General features: G+C 49.4%; 3 protein-coding genes across 3 annotated transcripts; 1 reads left to right on the top strand and 2 right to left on the bottom strand.

Moving 5' to 3' along the window:
• Positions 1 to 12: 12 nt before the first annotated feature.
• LRP88_03809 (concanavalin A-like lectin/glucanase domain-containing protein) lies at positions 13 to 1186 on the bottom strand (the record flags this gene model as incomplete). Its single annotated transcript, XM_083240417.1, has 3 exons — positions 13 to 715; positions 770 to 1043; positions 1093 to 1186. The coding sequence occupies 3 exons, from the start codon at positions 1184 to 1186 to the stop codon at positions 13 to 15; spliced, it is 1071 nt and encodes a 356-aa protein (XP_083103707.1).
• An 863-nt stretch (positions 1187 to 2049) lies between these two features.
• Positions 2050 to 3825, bottom strand: LRP88_03808 (arylsulfatase; the record flags this gene model as incomplete). Its single annotated transcript, XM_083240416.1, has 3 exons — positions 2050 to 2679; positions 2735 to 3054; positions 3120 to 3825. The coding sequence occupies 3 exons, from the start codon at positions 3823 to 3825 to the stop codon at positions 2050 to 2052; spliced, it is 1656 nt and encodes a 551-aa protein (XP_083103706.1).
• A 910-nt stretch (positions 3826 to 4735) lies between these two features.
• On the top strand, positions 4736 to 6347 carry LRP88_03807 (uncharacterized protein; the record flags this gene model as incomplete). Its single annotated transcript, XM_083240415.1, has 2 exons — positions 4736 to 4979; positions 5035 to 6347. 2 exons carry the CDS (start codon positions 4736 to 4738, stop codon positions 6345 to 6347), a joined length of 1557 nt encoding a protein of 518 aa, XP_083103705.1.
• Between the last annotated feature and the right edge of the window lie 6455 nt (positions 6348 to 12802).

Raw genomic sequence — 12802 nt, 5'->3', positions numbered from 1 at the left:
TGTTTGTGTGAGCTAGATATATACAGCTGCCAGCGCTCCTAGAAGAACCCAGATATCTGGTCGGTTGATTGTGGCGAATCCTTCTACCGTGGTGACACTTGCTGTTGGGGTGGTGGCTGAAGAGACATCGGAGGAAGCTGTTGAGTCGACCTGCTGTTTGTTTTCGAAAGCAGCAGTCTCAGTCGAAGAGGTTGTTCCAGTTGATGTGCCAGTCGATGTGTCAGTCGAAGTCGTCTTGGTCGAAGTCTTTGACTTGGTCTCAGACTTGTGCGTCTTATCCAACTCAATACTGCCGTAATCTCCTGTCTGATCTCCATAAGTGTAACTCCCAGCCGGGTTAAAGTTCTCAATCTTGACGCTCTCAACAATCATGGTGAAAGGCGCATCACTATAATCCGTCTCTCCACCAGCCCAAGTAATAGTTCCCTCGGCATTGTCAGAGTCACCGCCAGCCCAGATGCCGAGCTTGATGCGCATGGGTGTCTGAGGGTAGTTTTCGCCGCCGAGGGCGTCGGCGTAGTTGAGGGTTCGGACTGCGGTGCCGTCGATGTACCAGACGCAGGTTTCTTTAGTCCAGTAGATGGTGTAGTTGTGAGAAGCGGTTTGGGAGCCAGCGGCTGCGAAGGTTTCGCTGCGGGTGTCGGAGGTGCTGTTGCCTTTGCCGTAGTAGTTGGTTTGAACCTCCTCGGAGCTGCCACCAAGCCATTCCCAGTCGCTTTGGTTTTTCTATTAGTACAAGCATATAAATGGTTGAGAGAGCTGAACTTACATTTCATCAAGAACATCTGAGAGGAGAACCGCAGAGGAGACAATGCCGGTGCCAGAAGCCGCCTTCAAATGGACCTCAAGACGACCAAAGAAAATGTACCAGTTGGTCTGGATAGTAGGAGCATCGCCCTTTTTGTTGATAGTAAACTCGGCACCTTTTGAGGTGTATTCGACGTCTCCGGAGCCAATGGATTCCCAGTTGTCATCGTCGGCGCCCTTGGTGAAGTCGACAGAGTAAGTTGAGGAAGAGAGGGCTTCGTCTGCGGAACAAGAGCCTGCATACAGTTAATTAAAGAGCTTTCAGGGATTGGCCTGTGAAAATACTCTTTTTCATAGGATTGCAATCGCTGTAAGTCTGAGCAGTGGCCGAGGCGATGAGGCCCGCTGCGAGGGCAATTGCAGATCGCCCCAAATGCATGGTAAATGAACGGAAAAGTAACTGAAAGAAGTATAGGTAGCAATAATTGTGCTAAAGAGTGTTTTTCGAAATTAACAAACGAGTGTATTAACAGGGAAACCACTTCCACGACGAGATTAAAGAGAGAAAAAACATTCGGAAAGTGGGAGACAAAACGGATCCAAGCTGAAAGTAAACTTTTTCATCCTCCCTCGCGTCGATCTGAGTAAAATGGACCTGATATCGGCAAACCGGCGAGAGTACGTGGATGGTTGCGTCATTCAACTGGAGAAGATAGTGGAGTTGACGCGTGTTGGGTGGAACCATTTCCCCTGAAAATCAAGAGGCTGATAGCATGGGTGCTCGTATAAATAGTACACGGTTCGTCTTGTTTTTAGATGGAAGGGAAGAATAGATGCTTACTCAGGGACTGAAATAGAGGTGAGTGTGAATATCTTTGTAAGTGCATCACTTAAATTGGACAATACCTTAAACCATTCGCTTGGTTGTATGCTGCCCCGTTGTCGCGATAGCGGCATGACTAAGCGGAAGTTATGAGCAAACTGCTTGATAATGCTGTTCTACTTATAGCATGATGGGTAGATTGAAGCAGAGGCAATTCTTGGCGGCCTTTTGTGTTGTAACAAGATTGGGTGTCAACAGAGTGCTTGCGCAGGACTTGGGATCCAGGCGGCTACAGGCTCTTGTAGTCTTGGCGCGACTATGAAACCTTACGAACCTCAAGCGAGCTTTTATATTTTTTGGCACCTGATGCAAGACGTGATCCTATTCTTAGTCTGGAGGGCAGATGAGATGGTTATTTAGTTTGGCGTCGGTGGCCGAGGCCACAGGCAGCCCTATCCGATGCCACCCGTCCACCTCTTTTAAAAGGCTGGTGATGGAATCATGCCCGTCTCAGCCACATACTGATCCCAGAACAATATCAACTTATCCAAAACCTCCGCGTTTGCGCCAGCCACGTCACGCTGCTCACTTGGGTCCTTTTCGAGATTGAACAACTGCCATCTCTCGTTTTCCAACTTCGGATCCCACACAGCCTTCCAGTTTCCTTGGCGAATTGCTCTGTGGCCAAAGAGTTCCCAGCCGTGGACGTGCGTATCCTCTCCATGGATGGATACATCATCTGCTTTCTTCGAAGCGAGGTGTGGTACCCAAGGCTTACCACGAGGGAGCGCAACTGCGCGGCCACGGTATGTCTTTCCGGGATGTTCAAGTCCCGCTAGCTCGAGGACCGTGGGCAAAATGTCCATGACGGTGACGAAAGAGTTGCTGATGCTCCCTGCTTGTGGCTGCAGGGGAGGATAACGGATGATGCAGGGACATCTGATCCCGCCTTCAAAGGTTGTGCCTTTGACACCCCTGCTCGGGGCAGTTCCCGCGTTTGCCCAGCGAGGGCCGTACCAGATGAACGAATCTTTGTTACCGAGGTTTTCTGTACTGTTGTCATAGTACTTTTCGATGATATTGGCCATCGTGCTCGGGCCGCCCATAATCTGCAACACACGCATTAGGCTGGTAACTAAGCCGAGATTGGGTATCAAAGCTCACCGGCAGAGCCTCCATGGCTGCGCCCTCGGCACCGTTATCCGACATGAAGAGGATAAAAGTGTTATCCAACTCTTGGCTCTCCTTGAGGTAGTCCACCACTCGTCCAATATTCTCGTCGATCTGTTCAACCATGGCAGCGTAAATCTCCATGGTCTTTGCAGATCGTTTCTTGTCGTCGGGTGAAAGATCATTCCACTCTGGGGTCATGGCGCTCGCAACAGGAGGAGGTGCCTTGGCATCTTTGTGTGCGAGTCCGAGTTCTTTTAGCCGCGCAAGACGTCTCTGGGTTAGCGCATCGGGGCCGTCGTCGTACATGCCAGCTGTCATACAAAACTTTCAGTATTTTGGTATAAAGAAGCTGGGGATGGGTTAGAGGTTAACGTACCATACTTTGCGATCCTCTCTTTGGAGGCTTGAAGCGGCCAATGGGGGGCTGTAAAGGGCAAGCAGGCAAAGAAGGGCTGTTCTTTTTCTTCTTCTGACCGAGCAGTGAAAAAGTTCAACAGTTTGTCAGTGAAGCTGACGGTGGAGAAGAAATCCTCAGGCAAGTCTGTTTTGCGGTTGAGGAACTCGTCACCCTCCATCCAATGCCCATCAGTGCACAAGGCACAGAACCAGCTATCAGCATCATCCAGCTGCGGTTCGTAGGCATGATGATTACCTGAGCCTGGTAGGAAGGTAAAGTTCTTCTTGAAGCCACGAGAGCAAGGGGCAAACTCCTTGGTCAATCCAAGATGCCACTTTCCCGATAGAAGGGTAAAGTATCCACCGTCGGACAGAATCTCGGGCAGAGCTGCAACGCGGTGGTTTAGATAGCCTTCGTAGCCAGGTTGACCCTTGAAGTAGTCCTTGCGCATCTGCATGTGCTCCCACATGCAGCCGAGTCCAGCAATGTGATTGTCCGTGCCGGAGAAGAGCATGGAACGGGTAGGGGAGCAGGCTGAGGCCGTGTGGAAGTTTGTCATGCGCAGACCCTCTCGGGCAAGGGCATCAAGAGCCGGTGTTTTGATCTCGGAGCCATAGGGACTTGTATCGCTGAATCCTAGGTCATCGGCGATGATGATGAGGAAGTTGGGGCGTTTTTGGGACATGGCTTTGTTGGGAGAGAGTTGACAGAGTGAACAAGTTGGATCATGTCAGGTTGGCCCTCGGGTCAGGGAAGAAGAATTAAAGACATCGAGTGAGAGCTTCTCGGGAGAAATGAGGACGAGGAAGGTTATTGTTCCCTGTTTCGACGGATGGTTAGACATGCCGCTTTCGGAGCCAACTGAAAAGAAAGGCTGGGGCACTCAGGCGACAGCTTGTAGCCGAAGCTGAGGGTGCAGATCTTGTGATGCATTCTGGGCTAGTTTAATCCTGTAGTCTGGGGAAATAGAGTACATAGACCAGGGTTCGAAATAACGCGTGCTGAATCCTGGTCATTGACTGGCCGAAGTGAGGTGGAGGAGCGCTGAGGAGACGGACACCGACGGATAGACGGAGCGGGAGGACGGAGCGGGAGGACGGAGCGGGAGGACGGAGCGGGAGGACGGAGCGGGAGGACGGAGTTAATGAGATCGAGAACAACGGCCAATCATGCTACGTGGGGAAATACGGATACCCACCTCGGCAAGGGAGCATGAGTCCTCGTGGCATCCCCAGCTTTCAAGGTAACGATGAGGCAAGATGCTCCAAGATGACGAGCGAGCTGGTGATACCCTGAACACCACTCTACTCCATGTTACCCGTTGACGCTTTTGCTTCATCGTGGGCGCACTTGGAGAACATGTGTTCCCAACCCCACAATCTATCCCCAAAGCCCCTACCGAAAAGAGGTTAGATCTGTTTAGCCATGTCAAGTTCGAGTTTTGTCCAAGTTTAAATAACATGAGTTGAACCACCTCAAGTTGGAATTGTCAAGATCCAGCATCATTCGACTCTGGCCGACATTTCAGGGAACAACTGTTGCTCTTATTACACATCAGTTTCAACACCAACCACCCCCTGGGCCACTCCATCACCATGGGTACTTCAAAATTGGGCCTGCCTTTCAAAGGCTTGTTCAATGGAAGACTCTTCTTTACAGCTGCAATCCTAGCTCTGTCTCAGTTCAACTTTGATTTCGAGGGAAGTGCATTCACTAATATTCAAGCCATGGAGCACTTCACCCACCAATTTGGCACGAAGCAACCGGATGGTACCGTCGTTCTCGAGCCGCAGTGGCTCTCGTTCTTCAACGGCTTCTCCATTGTCGGTTTTGCTTGCGGTAAGTCACAACTATCCCTTGCCAGATGTGGACATCTTTTAAGACATGATTGTAGGTGTGATTATTGGAAATCGACTCACCGACCGCTTCGGTCGACGCTTTACTGTTAGAGTCATGTGCATCTGGACCATCATCTGCACCACCATTCTCCTCACGGCTCAGACCAGCGACCAGATGCTCGCAGGAAGAGCTCTGAACTACCTCTACATCGGCATGGAGCTTGCTGTGATCCCGCTGTACCAGGCCGAGATCACCCCGCTACAAGCACGAGGGGCCATGGTTGCCTCGTATAATACCGCCTTACTCACTGGCATGCTCATAATGTCACTCGTCTGCTATGGAACGAGCGAGATTCCCAGCAAGACTAGCTATCTCCTCCCCATTGGTCTGTTCTATTGCATCCCCGCGATAGTTTTATTGTGCACATTCTGGATGCCAGAGTCTCCACGCTGGCTCGTCCTGCGTGAGAGACACGAGGAGGCACTAGATGCACTAAGGCTGTTTCGTCAAGGAAAATTCTCGGAGGAGCAGATCCAAGAAGAGCTGGCCTCGATCCAGGCTGCTTGCGAGTCAAACCATTACAAGCCAGCCGAAGCAAACTTTGCCAAGCGCTGGCTGCAAATCTGGGGCCGCAAGCACATCAAGCGTACGGGAATCGTGCTCGCCACAAACTTCTTCCTCCACGGCACGGGAAATGCCTTTGCGGGCATGTACGGGACTCTCTTCTTCAGGTCCATCGGCACCGTGAACCCCTTTGTCCTCTCGGTTGTCAACTCGGTTGTGTCTCTCGTCGTTTCCATCATGACGCTTTTCTTGGTTGACATGATCGGTCGACGCCCTCTCTTACTGGGCGGCTCATCTATCCAGGCCTCGGCGCTTCTGATCATGGGCGGCCTGGGAATGATCTCGAACCCTAGCGTCACTGTCAAGGGCGGCATCATTGCCACGATGATGATCTTCGGTGCTGGATATTGCGCCTCGTGGGGCCAGTTGTCGCACACCATCACCGCCGAGCTGCCCTCTGCCGAAGTTCGAGATCTCACATACGCGACTGGCTCACTACTTGCCATCTCCACGCAGGCCGCCATGACATTTGGTCTTCCGTATCTTCTCAACCCGCCCTACGCTGCCCTTGGGCCTCGCGTTGGGTTCATCTTTGGAAGCCTGGCAGCTGTCTCGGTGGGCTTTGCATTTTTCTGCGTGCCTGAGTGTCATGGCAAGAGTCTGGAGGAGATTGACACTCTATTCAACAGCAAGGTGCCTGTTCGGAAGTTTAAAAAAACTCATGTTGATCTGCTGGAGCAGTCTAAAGTTGGGGAGGCTACGGTTGACCACAAGGAGTTCAAGGTTGCAGAGGAGGCGGTTTAGTATGACCTTCATACCATAGTTCAGCTCGTGGGGCAAACCCTGGTCTTCAAACATGTAATATCGATTGGTTATGTGGTCGTTGACCAAATACAAGCGAGCTAGTTCAATTGACCTATTCGTTGCTTAAAAGTACCTTGTGCCTGCATACCTAAAGCACGCACAGCGGCATCGAGTTACAGATGTCGTGATTCAGGGGGTTATGTCGTAATCGATCAAATACAAACTAGCTCCATCGGCCCATTTTTTGCTCAAAAGCATGTATCTTGTGCCTGCATACCCAGCGGGACAAGTGCTGTCACCCAGGTCATGTTCTGTGAGGCAATTTCATCACTTAACTAGGTGCCGAGCCTCAGTTCCGAGAGTACTTGACTAGCCTATTGCGATGCAAGTTGACCCCTCTTTGTCAACGGCCAACATTATTCATCCATTGGCTGTCCTGTTTTCCCCTCTTATCTCCGCCATTCATCAACCTCTAACAAAGGACACAGCGCCTCCAAGACAACTCACAAATGGCCCCAGACTCGTCCTTATCGGCAAATGCCCCAGCTCAGCCCAATCGCGATCGCCAGGCAATCCGCATCCCGTCAGACCTGGCCCTGATCCTTGACGACGCTGGCTCCACCCCGACCGGTTCCCAAGACGTACCACGGGCTAAGAAGCGGTCCCGGACAACGACCGATTACACACATAGAAAACGAGTCCCGGTGGCTTGTCAATTCTGTCGTCTTCGCAAGGTCAAGTGTGACAATGGCAGACCTAGTTGCGGCTACTGTCTTCGCCAACGTGCGCGATGCGTTTACGGCGAGGATGATTCGCCTCAGCCGCCTTCTCCGGCTGGGAATGATGCCGAAAGCGAGGGTTCAGATCAAAAGATCCTTGCACGCCTCGATGAGATCAAGGACATGATTGGGCGGTTGCAAGTAGCCTCTCCAGTCGCATCTGGTACATGCTCGAAAACCTCGCCACAAACGACATCTAATCATCAGCACATATCGCCGGGGATTGTTCAGTCTCCTCCAATCGTGGTCTCCAACCCCCAACAATCAGCGGTCCATGCAAGATGTTCAAGTCTTAATACGTCTTTATTCATGGCCTTTCGATGCGAGGCCATACTCAAGTGGCCGGTTTTGCACGACACCGTGCCAGAGAAGGATGCCCAAATTGACTCCTTTCTCCTTGTACCTGAACAGAGCGATGCTTCCTATGGAGGGGATGGGGGCAACCGACACAGCTCTGAGCTAACAGGCTTGCTTCAAGACGGGGGGCTCACGCGGTTGTGTCAAAGATTCCTCACTCTCTTCCATGCTCGAAATCCAATCTTGGATGGCAAGCAGCTCATGAGATTTGCAAAGATCGCTGATGAAGATGGTTTGCGATGGGATTCGGCTTCTTGTCTTGTGGTGAGTCAAACATCTCGTGTATTCCTTTGACATGTGCTGAACTAGTATAGCTGTTAGCATCTGCTCTAGGCGTCACAACCCAACCATGGAAAAAGCCACCAGAAACCCACGTGGATACGCTACTTAGGCCCGAAGATGCACGAGATACAGCCCCGTTCTTTGAGAACAAGACAAACGCAGAAGCGTACTTCCTCGCAGCCAAGAAGAGAATCGGTCTTTTGGGCGATAATTTGTTAGACATTCAGTGTCTCTTTCTGGCATTCATATACGAGAAGACGTATTTTAGACATCTTCAAGCATGGTTCTATCTTCAACAGGCCGCCGCTAGGCTCCAGGTCCGATTACTCAAAACCGGCACAAGACCATGGGCAAGTTGCGAATCCTCTGGACCTGACGACCTCTATATCGAACAGAGAGTCTTTTGGTCTTGTTTCAGAGCTGAGAGGTTGGCCAAGAAATGAATACAAGATTGGCAGACCCTAACATTGATTTCAGGGAATTTCTACTCGAGATAGACCTCCCACCCAGTGGCTTGGGAGACTTGTCATATCCTGACCCCCTTCCAGAACCACCACTCACCTTTGCTACCTTACGTGCCGATATCGAGATAAGGGGCTTGTCCCCAACTAACTATGACTCGCAGTTTGAAGAGAGAGGTTGGTGCTATTATCTAGCCGAGATCTCCTTGAGGCGAACTATTGATGATACCCTTCAGCATCTCGCTGAAGGTGGAGAGGAGTCTTGGTTGAGTAACCCCTCACAGCTCATCCGTCAGTACCATGAGTTGGAGAAACAGAGATCAATATGGTAAGCAACTAGAAATAGGCAAGGGTTAGACATCATTCTGACTTGAGATAGGCGTTTCCATCTACCGGCCATCGTCCAATTTGACGATGATCAAGTCCCCGACAACGAATTTGCCTATGGTCTCCGTAGCCGCTTTCTCGAATGGAACGAACTCCTACTCCGTCCCATTCTCTACCACGTCCTCCACTTACCTTCCGGTCAGGTAGCGCTTCCAGAATGCGTCGAGCTTGCAGAGAAAGCAGTTCATGGATGCGTACAGAAGATCCACGAGTATCAACACACGTTGCGGCACGGTGGCTCCTGGTTCATTACCCGTCGCATCTTTGGTTATGCTTGTCTCGTTCTGGCGGCTGCGAGACAGCCTGAGCGCAGGATCAAGCTTCCAGTAAGATGGGGGTCTGCCATACGGGTTGCTATTCAAACACTAAGGTTTTGGAGTCAAGACGCGGCGGATGTGAGACATATGGCTTCAACTCTAGACTTTATGTTTTCTGAAGTGTGCTTATAGCTGTATAAGTCATACATATTGCTTGTATGATACGTGATATTGTAGGTATTACTATTGTGCGTTTTCCTATTTGACCTATTATTACTACAATGCAGTGGTGAGGAAATGACCACTAAAACTCTGCTCTGAGGAGTCAGAACATTCACATCACTACGTAGGACCTATTCAATTCTCGTCAAGCAAAACAGGGAGATGAAAGAAACGCTGAAGGGGGAGACGAGGAGTAAAGTCCGCCATGACAGAGACTCCCTCACAGTTCCAGCTCTCATCATGAAGGATAATCTAGCTATTTATGAGAGCATAAAATCTCCAGCTCAACAGAGAAGCAGGGCCCAAATTGGCTTAGAAGTATAAATCGCTCCAGAGGGGAGCTGACGAACAGCCACCTACTTGTGAAGAATGGAAGAATGCAATCATTGCATCTTGAAAGTAGGCACCGTTGACGAGGGAGTGTACCCATTAGTCTGTCATATCCTCATTGCGGCGCTCCATGTGATTGTCCTACCTACTACCTTGTTCGCAAAGGACCACTCCTACTTTTAAAAAACGAAGGAGTTAGCCAGTAAGGACCAATGAACCATTAGACTCTCAAATTACAAGGGGTTAGTAGTATTACGCAACTGGGCAGAGCAAATCACAATCACGACGACACGTCACCCGCAGCCTGGTTTCTAGCATGGCCAGCAAATGAAACCAGGCTCCCAAGGGTTGAGAACACATTTGTGCGAAATGGTGTTCTCCTGCATAAAGCCCGCAAATTAATGCAGTCGCCTCGCACAATAACAGCAGCAAGCGAGGGGTGTATGCTTACCAATCGCCAACCAACACAAGAAGAATACCCGCTGTCTGTTACCGCAATTGTGGCTGGCTGAATTTCACACCATTGTTACCCGAGGCAGGCTGTGAGGAGGCATTTGCATGACGGGCCAGAGCACCAGGCTACAGAGCACAAGTAAATGAATGTCGGAAAGGAACCAGTTGGAGATTGTATACGAAACTGCATTATGAATGCCGAGAGCCTCAAAGGCTGTTCTGTCTATGTCAACGGACAACGAATCCCTCAAGCAGCACGAGCCTCAACTTTCGTGAGTTCACTACTTGTTAAATATCACCGACATGGGAATCAGAATTCTGTGTGGTAGCAAGTGACGGGGCTCGGGGATCACCGGGGTACCCACGTATTCTGACGAGGCGGAATCAGCCTGAGCTCTATCGAGGATGATTACGAATGTAGATGGAGCAAACCAACCGAAACTTGGCTCGCAGGGAAACCTCGGGTTTGGGCGCAGTGGCTGAGCGTTTGAGGGTGTTCTTCTGGGGAGCAAGCCCCGCTAAATGAAGGCCTGTCGGAATAATTGAAAAAGCGACTCTTCCCATGCACCAAACCCAACCCAGAGCTTCATCTCTTCCAGTGTTTCCATTCTTCAGACTGCTTGCCCTTTGTTGTCGTTCAAATGCCCAACATTCTCCCATGGCCGCGGAAACAGGCCACAGAGCGCGTACGCCTAGCAGAGATCGCCCGAGACCTGGCTAAGAATAATCAAAGGCTCTTCGCACCACCATACAGCAGTGAACTAGAGATCAAAGTTGCAGAACTTTCTTCACAAGGTAAGAAGAAGCTAGTTATACATGAAACGACATTACTGACATTCGCTTTTTGGACAGGAGCCGAGACGTTCTGCTTTTACAATGAGGGCGAGTTTCGAGAACATCTCTCCATCTACCACGACCCAGCTACACGAGATAGCCCAAAGAATGACGACAGCGGCGACACCAGGGATGGAGAAATGAGAGCGTCTATGTTGTAAGTTAATGTCGTCCCTTTATTGCTCAAGGAACAGAGCTCATGTGTCATTCAGCATTATCGAGCCAGCATATGGATGGGGCCATTTGGCAATTACCCGCGACGGAATGACAAGCCTTCTTACTTCTCTGGATGCTTCTCCAAGCATATATCGCTATCTCACGGCTTTTGGAAGAAAACGCTTTGCCCGGGACGAGGGGTTTGCCGGCTTTGGCTCGGATATTACGTTGGATTCCTCTGGAACCTTGGTGTCTTTTGGTATGCGTGACTGGATTACTACATGAGGGTCAAAATGGTACCTACTAACACTAAACGCAACTAGAACTATGTTACCTGCTAAAGTATATGGCCCTGAGAGAGGATGCCACGCCAGGGACGAATCCGTGGTCTATCCGTCACGCACTGATTCACCAAAAAATCAACCTTGCCTCTAACCGCGTCTCGAATCTCCTTATCAGAATTCCTCCAAACATTGCGGATCTTCTGGGTGATATCACGAAAGAAGATCACGAAACGAGGGACCTCGCTAGGGATTGGACTTGGCTCCATATTCAGTGCTTGAGCAGTGTCGATCATGGCTTGCGTCAGTCCATCAACTATCTAGATGATGAGATTACTAAATTCGTGAGCATTCTAACGGCATCTGATTTCTGAATGGGAGCGCTTACATGGATTTAGTTTGATCGCGTCATCATGTCTGCGTTGGACACGGTCAAGCTCAACGATTTTGATCCGCCTGAACAGATGAGCAAGGACCTAAAGACGCTTCAATACTTTTCGGACCAAGCACGAAGAATTATAAATGTCATAGAATTGAACCTCGAAACGATAAGACATTTGCAGAGCGAGGTCGTCGGTCTCAAAGCCATGGCCTCGTTAGGGCCGACTCATGGTCCCTCAGCCGACGTACTCTGTAGCTTCTTGGAGAAGATCCAGCGAGAACACAATTTCAGCCTCAAAAGCTCTTCTGCTGTGCTCGGCCGTGTAAAGGGGACCTTTGAACAGGCGAGTAGAGTTCACAATCCTTGATAGAAGTTGGTCAAGACTAACCATAATAGTTGCGAGACATGGCATCCCTGAGGAGCAGCGAAATCAGCAAAATGACCTCGGAGCAGACAAACATGAGTACAGTAAACACAGCGGCCATGGCCCAATTTGCAGAGCAATCGAGCCGCGAGGCTCACGTGGTAAAGACACTGAGTCCTCGCCTTGGTCTTTGTGCCAGCTTCATTCGTGGCGGTATGTACCTTCACCGCCTCCATTTGCCGCCAGAAAGCTAATAACCTAAAGGATTTCCTACAGATGGGATTCGTTACTATAGAGCAGGAAGAGCCCATGAGTTGGGCTGCCAAAGCTGACTTAAAGATTTACGCGACCCTGGCCATTCCCCTAATAGGGGTAACAATGCTCATTTACGGATGCGTGGAAATGATGCAACGAAAAAGAAAGTAGCCTAGTTTAATTAAGTGAGCACCATGGTAACGTATATGATAAGTATGCGCCGCATGCAAGTATGCGCCGCACTTGTATTTTTACCTTAAAATTAAGTATTAAAAAAATTCTTTAAAATTGTATTTAAGCCCCAATAGACTAAAACTAATGGATTAGGCTTATTATATAATATAAAAACTATAATAATTTTTCTAGATTTTTAAAAAAAAATTATTACCAAGCTAATATAGAAAAAACCTATTCACACTGTATAAATTGCTATTTATATAAAGGGTAATTTTCAAAAATCTTAAAAAAAATACCATATAGTTTTGTTTTTAGTTAAATAGCTAAAAATATTTTATTTAGAATTTTACCTATTTTATAGCTAGTTTCACAAATTAAAGGTTTTGCTATTTTTGCCTATACAGTATAGTGCGGCGCATACTTGGATGCGGCGCATGCTTATCATGCACGTTATATCATTTCCAACTCGACCTCATTG

The sequence above is a fragment of the Fusarium phalaenopsidis genome, assembly GCF_050370095.1.
Source record: "Fusarium phalaenopsidis strain FUZ10S chromosome Unknown contig_32288, whole genome shotgun sequence".
NCBI classification, from domain to species: Eukaryota; Fungi; Ascomycota; class Sordariomycetes; order Hypocreales; family Nectriaceae; genus Fusarium; species Fusarium phalaenopsidis.
Note: the sequence above shows the minus strand (reverse complement) of the source record. Positions and strands in the feature narration are given on the sequence as shown.